The sequence below is a fragment of the Myodes glareolus genome, chromosome 7 (genome assembly GCF_982192425.1).
Source record: "Myodes glareolus chromosome 7, mMyoGla1.1, whole genome shotgun sequence".
Lineage (NCBI taxonomy): Eukaryota > Metazoa > Chordata > Mammalia > Rodentia > Cricetidae > Myodes > Myodes glareolus.
Genome location: NC_142032.1, coordinates 20,850,059 through 20,866,537, shown reverse-complemented (window position 1 = coordinate 20,866,537; position 16,479 = coordinate 20,850,059). Strand labels below are relative to the sequence as shown.

The following is a 16,479-nucleotide window of genomic DNA, read 5'->3' as shown; positions in this document are numbered from 1 at the left end:
GTCAATTGCATTTTTAAAGGGTTTTCATCTGTTTTGCATAATTATCAGTCTTGTGTGTGTGCACACATGTGTGCATGCATGCATGGGTGCAGATGCCTATGTAGGCCAGGCATAGGATCCTCCTAGAGACTAAGCTATTGGCAGTTGTGAAGGGTTCAATGTGATACTTGGAACTGAACTTGGTTTCTCTGCAAGAGTTTGACATCTTAACCACTGAGCCAGTTCTCCAGCCTGTTTTTACTGAATTCCTCAGGCCTTGATGAATAACAGCAACAAAAATAATTAGGGTCTAAGGTGCTTTGTATGAAGGCCCATTGTCACCAAGGGCTAGCATCCTGGTGGCCAGAGGATAACTCTTTATTTCTGCCACCATGGACCAGTGGAATCAGCTGACTTGCTCTGTGGCTGTCTGTACTACGTGCTCTTCCTGGAGTAGGAGTCTATACCACCGGAAGAGGTTCTGAGGGGGAAGAAAAAAATTAAAAATACACCAACCACAAAGATTCGATTCACCAAAGAGGAAATGTGACGAATCATGAATGTGGAAAATTATTAAATCTCACTGACAATCCAGGACGTGCAATTAAAACAATGCACACGCTGCTTTTTGAAAAGCCAGCAATGCCTAGGGCTGGAGATGGTTCGGCAGGTGAGCATGAGAAGAGCAGTGTTTCAGAAGGCAGTGGAGCGCACACTCTTCTGTCAGCGCGGGGCCACTCACCTGGAGCCTTCACCGAAACCGTGTACTCATTCTCCAGCGTGCCCTCCACCCGGACGGAGGGCGAGTCCTCAGGGGAAAACTCTGCCTCTGTCGACACCTTCTCATCCAGCTTGCATCTCACAATGACGTACACAGTGGTTTCTGCCTGGAGGGGGAGACAGGTTCTGGTGTCTCTCCCTGCTGTGTCCCTTACGGAGCTGGGTCAAGAATGTCCCAGCTCCTGGAGACCCAGCTCACTCTCTAGTGTGAATGGTCCTGGCCAGAAGGTTTGGACAGACCAGTGCTGGACAGAGAACCACAGGCTACCAACCTAGTGAAGCAACTTATGGAAAATAGACTAGACAGTTATAAACTTTTACAGCAATTGGACAGAAACTTTGTCTATTCATTACACACACACAATTCTTTTAAACTTAGGATTTATAGATGCTCATTTCATTTATAACATTTTAAAATGCTTTTAAAACTTATACATCTATAAAAGCAACTTAAATGGAGTTACTATACTCCATTTAAACAATGCCTCAACTAGATATCATTTGCTACCAAGTAAAAGCCCCGGTACCAGAAATGGGTGATCATCTTTTTGAGTTTTTGGTTGATGTGATCCCACAGATCACCCCCTAAAAACCTTTACCGGCTATTGCCAATGCTATTGGTTACCCTCTACAACCTGACACTAAGACCCTATTGCTGAAGACACATATGTCATCAAACACCGAGAGACCAGGCTGCTGCACAACTAGAAGCTTCACCCCTACTGATTAGCATTCACAGTGATGGAAGGTGCTCTATTCACCACTGGAGGAGAAAAGCAATCGTCAACCAGTATCACCCAGTTATAGACTCTGCAATCAACAACAGTGGCCTGCAAGACATACTGATGAGACAGTGGCATAAATGTTAAGGGAGTAACCAACCACTTAAGGGGGGAGGGTTTTAAGGCCCACTCCATGAGATAGAATCTATTGCTGACGATGTTAATGAGGTCAAGAACTGAAAACTACATAGGTCATTGGTACTAGAGGAAAACTCACTATTACTCTGCTAAATGCAATTAAATGGCCTTAATGACATATTGCTATACCTATAGATCAGTATACTGCTCAGCCTTCATTACAGAAGCTTCTTCTTGCAGTAGATGATAACTAACACAGAGACCCACATCTGAACATGAAGAGAGTGATCAAGGCATTGAAGTACTCAGCCCTAACTGGGATGCCTTTACCATGCCCCTTCCTTCAAGGTTCAGGGATCTGTGCAGAAGAGGAGGTAGAAAGATTGTAAGAACCAGCAGTATACAGTGCCAAGGAAACAGTGTTTTTCAGATACAGGGCTGATGCTCATATGAACTCAGAGACCATGGCAGCATGCACAAGATCTGCAGACGTTCAAGTCAGATCTCCCAATGTGGAGAAACACAAGTGAACACAAAGTCCTCCCATCAGCAAAAAGCTATTTACAATGAATATTCCTGCCGTGGAATATTCCTTTACACTGTGTGAGTGTATGCTGCTATGATTAGTTTAATAAACAAGCTGACTGACCAATAGCTGAACAGGATCAAGTTAGGTGGGAAATCAAATGGGGAATGACGGGAGAAAGAGAGGCAGAGTCAGGGGTCACCAGTCAGATGCAGAGGGAGCAGGAGATGAACATGCCATGCTAATAAAGGTCCTGCCACATGGCAGAGTGTAAATAAGAAATATGGGTTAACTTAAAATGTAAGAGCTAGTTAGTAATAAGACTGAGCTATCTATCTATCAGCCGAGCATTTATAAGTAATATAAGCCTCTGTGTGGTAAATTTGGAAGCGGCTTCTGTGAGAACTTCTACCTACAGATAGATACCTGCTGGGAAAGGGAAAATCAGTTTTCTCCAACAAAATTTAAGGAGGTATATCAACCACACTCCAGGACAGGCCTCATGCTCAGTAGTTGGGCAATACAAAATTGACTCCATGGTTTTATGTGCTTGTTTTGGGGATAGTTTCAATGGGATTTTTTGTTTTCTTTTCTTTTTCTTTTTGAGAGAAAGTATATGAAGTTTGATGGAAGAATCTGGGAGGAGTTGGGGGAGGGGAAAGAATATGAACAAAATATATTTATGAAAAGTTTCAAAAAATTTAAGCAGAAAAAAATTGGTTTTTTACAAAATCTCTATAGCATCAAATAATTGGATTTTTATTTTTGAAACAGTGTCTCATTGTGTAGCCCTGGCTGTCCTGAACTTGCTATGTAGACCAGACTGGCCTTGAATTTATAGGTACATCTTCCTCTGCCTCCCAATTACTGGAATTCAAGGCATGTGTCACCATGCCTGGAAGATTTTATTTATTTTTTAAGTCCTTCCCCCCAGATATGAGAAACTCTTCTCTAGACAAGCTTTGCTATTGCATGTGACCAAGTTACCAACATCATTGCCACCCTTGCAGCAAGTTAGTCAGGCAAACTATGAGGTACTTCCTGCCACTGAATCAGGGGCTATACTTCAAAAAAAATTAGAAGCAGAATCTCATATAGCTTAGGTTAGCCTCATAAGCAGGTTCTCATGTAGCTTAGGCTAGCCTCATACTTGCTATGCAGTTGGTGACCTTGAACACCGGACTCCCCATATCCACCTCCCAATTACTAGTCTGATTGATCGGTAAGCACCACAATGCCCAGTTTTTCATGTGGTGCTGGGAATCAAACCCAGGGTTTCACGCATGCTAGGCAAGCACTCTACCACCTGTGCCACATCCCCGGCCCCAGAGTCTACATTTTGGCCAGATGCCCAACTGACTTTAAGACCCCACACTGAGCCTCACAAAACAGTCCTCATCCAAACTCCCAAATCCAAATATGTTCTGACCTGACACCACAAGGGGAAAATTCCACACTTAACACATCCAAAACCCAAATACAAGGGTGACAACATGTTGTGTAAAACTATTGTCAGGCTATGTATAACATGTATATGAAACAAAAATATACTTTGTTCTAAAACATATCCTGTTATACATATGCAAATAATCCAGCATCTCTCTAACCCCCCCAAATTCAAAATCTGAGACACTTCAGGTACTTAGCCTTTTGAGTAAGGGATACTCAACTTCTTCCTGGACTTGGCAATTGCCACTTTAGACAAAACCAGTAGGGCTGGGCCCTCCCCCAAACCAGAAAGGTGAGAAGCGATTTCTGGTCAGAGTTAGTCCTCAATCATTCATTCCAGGACTATGATATAGTTGTCATGGCAACCCTTTACAAAGGGCTGCAGAAGGGTGTGCCAGGCTTGGGCTTTGTAACAGGGGAAGGTGTGTGGTTCAGATTGCTAAGGCTGTTATAACCAAACACACACTCTGTGGCTGTCAGCATTCCGGCTACACACCTGGTCCTGTGCCTTGTCTCATTAAGATGAGGAGCCTAAAAAAATGTGTGTCAGTCCTGTTGGCAGTCAGGACCCACCCCCAGCCCAGGCACCCCTGGCCCGTAGACCTAGAGGAGGCAATGAGGCTAATCCTGGGTGAGAGGGCAGCTGAGGGAAGGCAGGAAGAAGAGCGAGCAGGATGAAGCACACAGAGGCCCCACACATCCTTACCACTGCACCTGCCATCTGACCACACAATCTGGGAAGACATAGCACTGGGAGAGTGAGCCTGAAATGTTCACAGAGCCTAGCGTGAAGGGGAAGAGTGCAGCCCTCTGAGTTTAAAGAACAGGGAGTGGCCAGGCGTGGTCCCAGCACTGGGGAGAATGAGACAAGAGAATCACAAGCTTAAGGTCAACCTGAGCTAGGTAGAAAAACTGTCTCAAAGTCTCCCAAATAAAAATAAAAAATGAAGATCAGAGAATGGTGGGGACCAGGCTAGAAGATGCATGTCCCGTGCAATAAAAAAAAAAGGCACAGAGCCCCACCACCAGTTATCTCAAACCTAATATCAGTTTCTGACTCGCAAGAAGCTAAGGAACACCAAATTTTATGCCTAATTTTTAAAAACACTCTGAAGTTCAAACCAAACATGTCTATGGGTCAAATCCAGTCTGAAAAATGTTGGCAACTCCTGTGCAGGGACCCCTTGCACAGCATCTGTGGCCTCAGCTACAGAGGAGGTCAGACCTCACACTTCTCATCGCCAAAGTTCTCGTGCCCTATAGTCCTGGGAAGCTGCAAAGGCAAGCGTAGCAAACAACACACATCCATGAAGAAAGCTTTGCAAGTCTAACCTATTCAAAATGCCTCACATTTTAAATCAGGGAAGGAAAAAATGCTGAAAATGATCAAATATTATAATAGGATTTAAATGACTATCATGAAGTCCCACATACAGTTCATTTGTGAATATATGACCACCCTAAAATGCTAGCCACATAGGACTTAGATATTTGGCCAATCTTTTTAGCAAGCAATTCTGGCCAGCAAGTTTCAGCCATCAAACCTAAAGCCCTCCAAGAGGCCAGGATAGTGTCCAGCTAATAAAGAAGCAGTTTGCCAGAATATGCCACTTCTTCCCAGTGCTGGGCCAGCAGGAAGAGCTCAGGCCTCTAACTCTGGAGTATCTAACAATGTTCATGTCTGCTGGAATCCTGTCTGCCCTATGTTATACATTCATGAGCCAGAATTCTTGCACTGATGATACATACACTCCCAGGTGTAATCTCTGACTTAAAGGAGTTATTCACATCCGAGGCCCTGGAGATGTGGGCCTCAAGGGACAGTTTTGGTTATAATAAGAAGCATCACGATATCCCCAGACCCTTTACTGCAACAAAGGCACCGACTTGCAAAGTCAGTGCTCTGATGGGGATCTACCAGGCCCCCAGGATGCCTACCCCACAGCGAATGCGGTCCGGCTGCACCACCATCAGGTTCCCAGGCGACGTCTCCGAAGGCAGGCTTGTCTGCTTTGAGAGAGGAAGAGCTCTCTCGTCCTCGGGCTCCGTGTCAGTTACTGAGTCACAGCCAGAATCTATGGGATACAGGACATGACTGAATGGGAGCAGGGAAAGGAGAACTGGCAGACATGCTTCACCCCAAAGCCCCACACATTACCATGCGGGAAGCACAGCGGCTGTGAGTGTCACACAAATCCAAACTGAAGGGAGTGACTCACTGAGTCACAAAAGAGGACCCAATGGGGAAAATCAACTACTCTGTAGGACAGAGACCAGAATGATAGCAAGGGGACAGCATCAGGGGCTAAAGCCAAAAAGTTTGAGGCAGGCAAGTCCAGGTTCAACCAACAGGCTTCTGGAAGCCTCACCTCAGGATTCCCTGCAGGGCTCAAAGGTGGTGAGGAAAATGGAGTCAGGAAGGAATTGTCTACTTTATAAGATTGCAAGAAACTTCAGAAAGTGACAGGAACTCAGGTCCCACCTACCCAACATAGCTCCTCTGTGAGAAGCAGTGATCACGAAGGGATCATTTTCAACCAGTGGGTTCCAGATCACTGCCACAGCCAAACACGTGCTGGCCGGGTCAGGGATGGAGACGGGGACGCTGTTTTACTGCTAACATGCCACTACCTAGAACCACCTGAGAAGTTAGCTTTGACTGAGATTATCCAGGCCAGCTTGGTCTGTGGACATGTCTGTGGGGGGGCTATTTGATTGCCAATTGACGTAGGAAGAACCAGCCATTGTGGTGGCACCATCCACTAAGCAGAGAGTCCAGAGTTTTACAAAGGAGAGGAGAAAGTTAGATGAGGGGAAGCAGGAAGCATGGATCCATCTGTTTCTCTCTGCTCTTGACTGTGGATGCAACGTGACATGGCTCACTGCTTGAGTTCCTATCTTGGCTTCCCCTTCGATGGTGGTCTGTAACCTGGAATAGTAAACCAAACAATCTCCTCTTTCCTAATCTGCCTTAGGTCCGGGTGTTTAGTTGCAGTACCAGAAATGAAGCCAGCACACAGACTCTGATGAGGCCGGCAGAGGTGTGCCGAGGTGAAGAGCATGGCAAAGATGGTGAGACAATGATGAGAACATACAAGACCTCTTCAGCAGGGCTCCTAAGCAGCATTTAGTGATTGACAGGCCTCCTTTGAGATTATACCCAAGACTGCGTGTATGCCTAAATACAGATGACAAACCCACACATGAAAAATGAGTCACCTCCATGTTATCAGGAAATGAAAATCAAAGTAGCAATGACATACCATGACATGACACATCTATCAGAATGGTCAAAACCTAAATATAGATGACACCAAATGTCTTCAAGGACATGCAACATCAGGCTCCTTCTACTAGTGGGAAAGCGAACACAGTATAGCCACTTCAGAAGGCACTTCGGCAATTTCTTATCAGATTAAATACACTTACAATCATACTCTTTGTATTTCCCCCAGAGCTTGAGAACCTGCACTCAGACATTTATGACAGTTTCTCTGTTGCTGCCAGAAGCTGGGAGCGACCAAGACATTCTCTAGTAGCTGAACAATAATAGCACAAGCAAGCCATCCTGGAATACAGCCCTGGACAGAAATGAGCCCATAGGAGAACTGAAAATGGCTAGTTTTTGTCAACTTGACACAAGCTAGGGTCATCTGGGAGGAGGGAATCCCAACTAAGAAAATGTTTCCATCAGACAGGGTTCCTTAGCAAGTTTGTGGGAGTATCTTCTTCATTGATGATTGAAGTGGGAAGGCCCAACCCACTGTGGGTGGGGTCCCAGGTGGTATAAGAAAGCAAACTGAGCAAGCCAAGGCCAGCAAGCCAGGGAGCTCATCTTCCTTATCTCTGCTTCTTTGGTGCTTGCCTCCAGGTTTCTGCTCTTTGGTCATGGTGTTTATCACAGTAATAGAAAGCAAAGGAGGATACTGAGCGAAAGAAGACTATAGACTGTGTGGCTTCTACTATATGACATTCAGAAAAGGACAAAAGTATAGGAGGAGGAAGAAATCTATGGTAGCCAGGTCTTGGAAGAGGGAGGAATAGCCAGTTGGACTGCATAGATTTGTTTCTTTAGGGTAGTAAGTGTATTTTTCACAAAACGTTATCAAACATTTGTCCAAATCCACTAACTAGACAATACCAAGGGCACACTGCGATGGACAGTGGGTTCATGACAGTGGATGTGTAAGCTCCTCTGCTGAAACCTATGTGCCATCACGGTATTGGCTGTTAATAGCGTTGGATGCTGCATGTAAGTAGAAAACCTTCAAACTTTCCACTTGATTTTTGCTGGAAACCTAGAACTAGTCTCAAAAGCATTCTTCTAAAAATAATTAAAACAGCAAAAAAAGTCAATCACCACAAAATAAAGGAAATGGTTGGTAAGAAGATGAATCAGCAGGTAGTCCTGGAAAATAATGGGGGAGGGATAGGGTACTTTGAAACTCTTCCTAATTCACAAAACTCCCAGGTGAAATTAAGGTGAATTACAGATTGAAATGCAAAATAAAAATAAAATGAGTTTTAAAAATCAAAATATGGAAATATAGGATTGGGAAAAGATTTGTATAACAACTGAAAAAATTGCCATCTCAGTGAGCAAGAGATTTGACAAGATGGATTTAATATTTTAGTAAACAAAGATGGAAAAAAATAAAATGTGGCATATCTACAGAATGAAATCATTCAGCAATATGCGTCATGGCAGGGATGAACCTTGAAGATGGTGTGCTAAGTGAAAAAAGTAAGGCACAAAAGGCCACATACATCTCATGAGTCCAAATACCTGTGTCCAGGATGGACAAACCTGTAGAGGCAGATGAAAGCAGGTTAGCTCTTGCTTCATCCTGAAGAGTTTGAGGTGACTGCAGGGAAGTAACCAAAGGATATAGAAGTTTTCTGAGGTGATGAAAATATTCTAAGAACGTATTGAGACAATGCACTATCCGTGAATGAAGCAAAGACTGTTGAGCTGAACTCTTTTATTTTTATTGATTTTTATTGAGCTCTACATTTTTCTCTGCTCCCCTTCCTGCCTCTCCTCTCCCCTCCCCTTCAACCCTCTCCCAAGGTCCCCATGCTCCCAATTTACTCAGGAGATCTTGTCCTTTTCTACTTCCCATGTAGATTAGATCTATGTAAGTCTCTCTTAGAGTCCTCATGGTTGTCTAGGTTCTCTGGGATTATGGTTTGTAGGCTGGTTTTCTTTGCTTTATGTTTAAAAACCACCTATGAGTGAGTACATGTGATAATTGTCTTTCTGTGTCTGGGTTGCCTCACTCAAAATAATGTTTTCTAGGTCCATCCATGTGTCTGCAAATTTCAAGATGTCGATTTTTTTTTTCTGCTGTACTCCATTGTGTAAATGTACATTTTCCTTATCCATTCTTTGACTGCGGGGCATTTAGGTTGTTTCCAGCTTCTGGCTATGACAAACAATGCTGTTATGAACATAGTTGAGCACATGTCCTTGTGGCATGATTAAGCATCCTTTGGACATACCCAAAAGTGGTATTACTGGGTCTTGAGAAAGGTTGTTTCCTAATTTTCTGAGAAATCGCCACACTGACATCCAAAGGGGCTGTATCAGCTTGCACTCCCACCAGCAATGCAGGAGTGTTCCCTTTACCCTACAACCTCTCCAGCATAAGTTGTCATCAGTGTTTTTGATCTTGGCAGAAGCAGGACTGGGCCAGCGACCTAGGCGGGAGCAAGCCTGAGGCGACCAGCTCCATGGGAGCAGATACAGGGGAGCAACCGCTGAGCAAGTGGACCAGAGCCAGAGACTGCTGTGGGTCTGGCAGCATGAATCTGGGACCTTCGAGGGAGTAGACCTGAGCCAGGACCCCTGAGGGTCTAGGCATGAGTCTGGGACCTCTGAGGAACTAGGCCTTAGCTGGAACCTCTGCAGGTCTGAGCATGAATCTGGGACCTCTGAGGGGTAGGCCTGAGCCAGGACCTCTGAGGATCAGGCACAACTGAGTCTGGGACCTCCGAGGGAGTAGATTAGAGCCAGAGACCTTTGCAGGACCAACCCCAAGCCAGGGACCTCTACAGAAATGGATCCAGACCAGGGACATTTACAGAAACAAGTCTGAACCAGCAACCTAGGCCAGAGCAGGCCTGAGACAGCAAACTCCATGGGAGTGGAGCAAATCCTGGGAGCACTGAGTGACTTTCAGGAACATGAAGTAACCAGCAGGGTAACTAGAACCATGGCACTGACAGTACCACGAAGAACAACTACCTGAGCCTTGGATTCACTGGCACCTAGAAGATTAATCACCAGAGTCACAGACATCCATAACCACACCAATTAGAGGAAAAGATGAGCAGACAAGGTAAGAACACATGCAACACCACAAAGAGCAACATGACACCAGTAAAATCTAGAGACCATACAACAAGGCTTGAACAACCAAATATAGATGAAGCAGAAGAAAATGACCTAAAAACCAACTTCAGAAGAATGTTTGAGACTCTTAAAGAGGAAATGAGAAATTCCCTCAAAGAAATGGAGGAAAAGACAAACAAAAAATTGGAGCTGACCTCTTTAAAGAGGGGGTCGTGCACTATGTGAATTACTTCTTATAACACTGTTACCCAAAATCCTAACCGGGAAATCATAAACTTTTTAAATTTCAAAATAATTGTGACAAGAGGGTGATCTCCTATATGAAGAGGACATAGAAATCTCCTTACAAACATCTCACACTCAATAAATGACAAAATAGAAATAAAAAAACTCCTTCCTGCTCAGAAAGCCCAGTGTCACTCATTCTGATCAGCCAATGGGAGATGCGGAAGAACAACCTGTGTTGCTGTTTCTCTTTCCCAAACTAAGACTTACTGGGTGACAGAGTCCCTCACTCGGTGACAGGCCCAGATCGAGCGGAAGAGAAAAGCACTGAAAAGCACAAACACTTGGCCACATCATTCTACTTCCAGGGCCTCTCTTTGAGAGAAAGATAAATGTCCCAAGCATAAAATTAAATAAGCTGTCTTTGTATCAGAGACAAAACAAAAAACAGTCTAAACATTAAAAAGATTATCTTGACTAGGCACGGTGCTGTACACCTTTAATCTCAGAATGCAGGAAGCAGAGACAAGAGCATCTCTGTGAGCTCCAGACCAGTCTGGCCTATGTACTGAGCTCCAGGTCTGCCCGAGCTATACAGCAACAGCCTGTTCTCAAAACAAACAAACAAAGCCCACATTATTTTCAGAGTTTCAAGGGGCATGCCAAGGACACATACAAAAACATGTATTTCACACTACAGGATTTTAATTTTACTCAATTCTCTTCAAAGGTCAGAAGAAAATCTATGTGATTTTTTCCCTTCCTTCCTCCTTCCCTCCCTCCTTCCTTCCTTGCCTGTGTTTTTATATTTTTCATAGTGAGAAAGCCCCACTTTGATTATGAGTTCAGGTGATGAATCTCCTGGCTCATTATCCTGACATTGAGGCCATGGGGACCCAATGAGACTGACCCCAAGGGTCAACCCCCAGCTCAGCTGGGCGATGTAAACACTTCCTTCCAACAGGTCCCTCGATGTCACTTTAGAGAAATGGCAGCATCAGCAGAGTGGTTTCGGGAAGTCGGGCAGAGGCCATTCAGTCTACCATGCTGCTGCTGCTGGCGACTGACAAACCATCGAGGTTCCTGTCCCAGGACACCACAGAAGAGAAGCTGCATCTCGATGGGGCCACTTCAGCAGATGCAAAGCTTCCAGCCACGCAAAGCCAACTCCAACGCAAACACCACCTGAAATCACCCCATCAGTGCGATGATTCCAAGCTTCCCTTCTTTTTTTATTTTATTTAATTTTAGTTATGTACATTGGTGTTCTGCCTGTGTGTGTGTCTGTCTGTGTGAGGGTGTCAGATCCCCCTGAAACTGGAATTACGGACAGTAGTGAACCACCATATGGGTGCTGGGAAATGAAACCAGGTCCTCTAGAAGAGCAGCCAGTGCTATTAACCACTGAGCATCTCTCTACGTTCAAGCTTCCTTTCTTTAACAGGGAGATCTCTCTTCCATCCCTTACATGTTTCTGAAGGCAATGCAGACACTTCTGTCTGAGCCAAATGTTAAAAGCCCAAGTGAAGACACTGGAAACCCAGCACCCACGACCAGGGTAGAGAAGTCTTAAGATACCAATAGACTGTTGCTGACAACGTATCAGCATTGGCTCAGCTTTCAGGAAGTCTACAGCACATTTGGAAACTGTAGAAGATTCTGCATAGCCTGTTTCCCCAAATCTCATCTGTAGGGGACACATAAGACAAGGATAGCAGACAGCATGTTTCACCCTCTGCCTTACTGCCAGGAAGTTCATGGGCAAACTGACTTGATCCGTAAGCACTTCCATACTCTTTATTGGGAGGTTTTGCTGTTTTGTTTTGTTTTCCTGGGATCTTTGTGGAGGCAGAATCTGTCTGTAGCCCAAGATTGCTTCAAATTCACAATCCTCCTATCTCAGCCTCCTGAGTGATGGCTTACAGGCATGCAGCATGTGCAAGGCTTGCCTCTTTTACTCCGTTGTCCAGGTCCTTGGTCTCATCTCTTTCTTTTCCGTGTTGTGTTGAATTTTGGAGGCTTCCTTGAGTACTCTTGGTGCCATTCAGTGTGGGAATCCCTATTCTCTGACAAAAGTTCTCAGCTCTATTCCTTGTGTGAATTTGTGCTTGAGCTGCTCGTTCTGATGAAAATGTCTTTGAAACGGGACAGGGGCACTCCGGGGAGCACGTTCGTCATGCTACAATTTGGTCCTACCGCGGGATTTTGGGAGTGTTTGGGTGTGCACCTTCTCCGTGGCTAGATATTGCTATGCTGGGTTAAGGCAGACAGCGTTCTCTACATATGGCTTGCAGTAGAGGAAGGAGATGGGAGATCCAGGACTTCTGATGCTACCAGTCTCCCAACAGCCTCAGCAAGAAGCTGGCTTCTGTGCCACATTCACAAGGGCCCTGCCCAACAAACCACATTATTTTTGACTAAACGAATCTAATTGACTCAACTTTTGTGTTTTATAATGTGTCCGTTTGCTTTGCTTTCAGAAGTGAGACAGAGTGAGAAGCACAGTGTATAGACAGTATCGACACAAGCAATCCTTCCGCGTGGAAAATTCACAGCACTGCTTTCCTTCCTTTAAGAGGGAATCTATTTATTATAGACTTTAGGTAGGGCTATGGTTTCTCAACATATTTAGCATGCCATGCAGTCAAACCCACAACTAAACCACACTCAGCAGCTCACCCTAGGCTAGAGGGCTGCTGACATATTCACACGGTTACTAATTCTGGTAGCAATGAAAGTGACCTTTCGCTGGGGTGTCAAGGTGACTACTCACTAGCCTCCAGGTATCCTCCCCATAATCCTATGAGACAGGAGTCAGCACCACAGTCTCATTTTAAAGACAAGCATCCCACGCCTGGAAGGGATTTGAAATAGCACGCAGGGGCCAGGGGCTCTGTACTTCCTTCCCTGTGGGCAGTAGAAGACAGTGTCACACGCTCTTCCTGGGCTGGGTTGTAACTGCACAGCTCATGAGACGTGACTTGTACCTCCACTATCTTGGAGGCCTGGTGCTATTGTGGGTGCTTCTGTTTGTAGTGCCGTGACCTCCTGCAAGGAGAAGGGCTCATCCCAAGGCAAGGGTTAACTCAAGAGGCAGTTAATACCAGCTGGACCAACTAATGACTTCCACGTGCACACAGTGTACTCTCTGGCCCACAGCTGTGCTCTCTCTTTCTGTTACGTTTTCCTACCACAGCTCTGATGGCCTATGTCACTGAACTCCTGCGGCGTTTCAGTCTCCACAGCAGAAGACAAAGAAGAACCGTGCCTGCTAATCTCAGAGGGTCTTCTCAGTCTAGGCAAGCTACCCCTTGGGGAAGTATAAATAAATATTGTTCTCAGATCCAACCACAAATGCCACTGTTGTGCATTTATGCTATGCCAAAGGCATACTGTAAGTTATTATTATAAAATATAATATAGATTACATTATAAAAATATAATGTAGATTATTTCATTTAGCCATAGCTGGGAGATTGGTGTGATTCTGTCCATTTTACAGATAAACATAAGTAAGTTGTCCCAGTCACACAGTGAATGCTATGTAGAAAAGTGCAACCCTCAACTCCCTGCTCTACCATCTGTCCATCTTCCAGGGCTCAGTGCACTGCAAGCCTGTACTCTGGTAGAGCAGTGTGATTCTAAAGCACACAGCTAATGCTGTAGACACTGGCCTACAGATGTTAAAAACAGGGCTGGTGAGGCGGCTCCTTAACACACTGATGACCCAAGCCTGGTGCCTGGGACCCATCGGATGAAAGGGGGAGAACTGAGAGCCACAGGTCGTCTCTGCCCTCTTCGGGCGCTGCATCCACACAGAGTGCAGACAGACATTTCGGCAAAAATAAACTAATGAACAAATGAAATGTACAGCAAGGGAAAAGGAGAAAGTCACTTCAACGTGGCAAGAGGACGCTTTAATGCGCCTCTGACACGCTTAGCTCCCTCTGCACCACGAAGGGGCCCAGTCCATAAGCTCACAGCCTTCCCACGCTTCCAAATGAAGAATTTAATACTGATGTTTGGGTTTACTGTCATATTATTTCATAGTTAACATCATCCTACATTTAAAAAAATATTAGCTTTTCTTTCATCTACAGTAGCAAAGTTTACTTTAAGATAAACTTACTTGGATTGTAAACATGAATTGTCTTAAGAAAATATTAAGTACAATGAGCACATTTAGAGGTAGGTATAGTTGGGGCAATTCACACAGTCACAGTCTTGTGACTGTAATTAACGTCCCTGAATTTTATGCTCCAAATTGGTATAAATGACAAGTACTATGGTACACATATATCACCAAAACAATACAACCAATACACTGAATTGCATACAGTAAAGAACTGGATGTTCTATGTATTACATGATAAAATTCTTTTTTAAACAACAGGACTACGGCACAAAAATAAGCCAAAAATCCCATAATCGATTCACAAATTACTGAAGGGTCAAAGGAAGATGTAGTACGCTGGAATTCTTCCATTTTGTTAATATCTATTTATTTAGAGTTTTTCCTATGCTGTGTAACCCAGGCTGGCCTCAAGTTCAATTCCTCCTGCTTCAGCTTCTCAAATGCCGGCATTATAGAGAAACTGGAACTACTGAAAAGTTGAAATGAGGTACGGTGTAAGGGCAAGGGAAGACCTAGAGCATACACATATTGAATTATTCTAAGTTCTGGATGATGGGGAAAAAGAAAGTTACCAGAGAAGGAAGCCAAATAGTGACCTTCAGCAGAATTTGGGTTTTCTGTCAACCTAGTCAAAACAGGAACAAACAGAAATGGGGCAGAGGTCAGACTGAGCATATGCTTCTGTGAGCTGGAAAGGAGTCGGGGCCAGGCTGAACATGTGTGTCTGTGTGGTGGGAAGGGGTCGGGACCAAGCTGAACACGTGTGTCTGTGTGGTGGGAAGGGGTCGGGGCCAGGCTGAACATATGTGTCTGTGTGGTGGGAAGGGGTCGGGGCCAAGCTGAACACGTGTGTCTGTGTGGTGGAAAGGGGTCGGGGCCAAGCTGAACATGTGTGTCTGTGTGGTGGGAAGGGATAGGAGACAGGCTGAACATGTGTGTCTGTGAGCTGGATGGGGGGTCAGGAGCCAGGTTAAACATGTGTGTCTGTGTGGTGGAAAAGGCAAGAAAGGCTTATCAGTCTGTATCTAAGACTTCAAATGTGGCTGTCAAAGTGCATGAGGGAGCCAAAGATTTCTTGCAAGAATGGAGAAACCAAGCAATTTGGGGGAGATTGGGCTGTTTATGAACAAGATTGCCTTTCCTCTTCATTTACATGCAAGGTCCAGGACATCAGCTCATGGGGATAGACCTGGATCCGAAACATAGAATCGCCCTACCACAGAGGAGCTTACAGAGGGTTTTCCACTCAGGCTAAAACTCAGCTGTTCGTTACTCATGCTTATCTGTCCTACTTACGTGACAGTGACTAAATCATGAAACGGCTATTTCTCAAAGTCCTGAAGAAAATGTTTCAAAAGCTGAGCTTGCTACCCAGTTTCCTACGTACGCAGCAGGTGTCCACTGAACACGCATGGCATGTTCTAGCGCCGGCCTGGGTCCCCCGGAGAACGCCAAGGGTTAGAACGCCTTCGTTGTCTTAGCCCCAAAGGAGCTAAGTTGAGTGGGAAGATGAGGCTCGCGTGAGAAATTTGAGCACGGCGTGATGCTGTATTATCAAGCACTGATCTGCACAGTGAGACCCAACTATAACCGAATTAGGTGAACTAATGTCCCAGGCTGCTCAGCGATGTGTGGCCACACAGCAAATACAACCAAAGTTTAAAGAAGCTTCAATAAAATGAAGAAAGTCTCAGTTAACAGGGACATGCTTGGTTAGCGTAAGTCAGAGAGTTCCAGGAGGCTGAACTGATCCTGCTGAGAAAGATAGAGCATTTCCCAATGAAGTCAATACAATAGTTCGTAACTCCTGTTTCACCGATGAATTCTCACTGCTTACCAGCGATTATTCAAAGCCTGTGCCACATCCACCAAAACATGTAAGGGCAAGAAATGTTCTCGTTTAGCACTGGCCCTCCATCTACAAGGACAGGAAGGGCTGTGCCGGCAGACATGAGATGTGACATGAGGCAGCAAGAGATGTGCCGCTACTCCAGGAAGCAGTGTGGGGAACCTTCCACGTGGAAGGCTGTGTGGGAAAGGAAAACCTGAGTTCCCAGAAAGCCACGGACAAGGGTTTGTCTCCATACTGAAGACTTATTGCCAGAGGTATTCAAGATGCAACTTTATTTTTATGTATTTTTATTTTGCTAAAAAGGTTAAAAACTAAGTG

General features: G+C 44.9%; 1 protein-coding gene across 2 annotated transcripts in view; it reads right to left on the bottom strand.

The window, feature by feature from the left end:
- Nucleotides 1–16,479, bottom strand: part of Pik3ap1 (phosphoinositide-3-kinase adaptor protein 1) — a 115,156-nt gene that overhangs the window by 56,174 nt on the left and 42,503 nt on the right. For both annotated transcript variants that reach the window (XM_048452866.3, XM_048452867.3), the window contains 2 exons: nucleotides 5,533–5,669; nucleotides 722–866 (listed from right to left, as the gene is read on the bottom strand). In XM_048452866.3, the coding sequence (XP_048308823.3) occupies nucleotides 722–866; nucleotides 5,533–5,669 (282 nt within the window). The remainder of the gene's footprint in view (nucleotides 1–721; nucleotides 867–5,532; nucleotides 5,670–16,479) is intronic.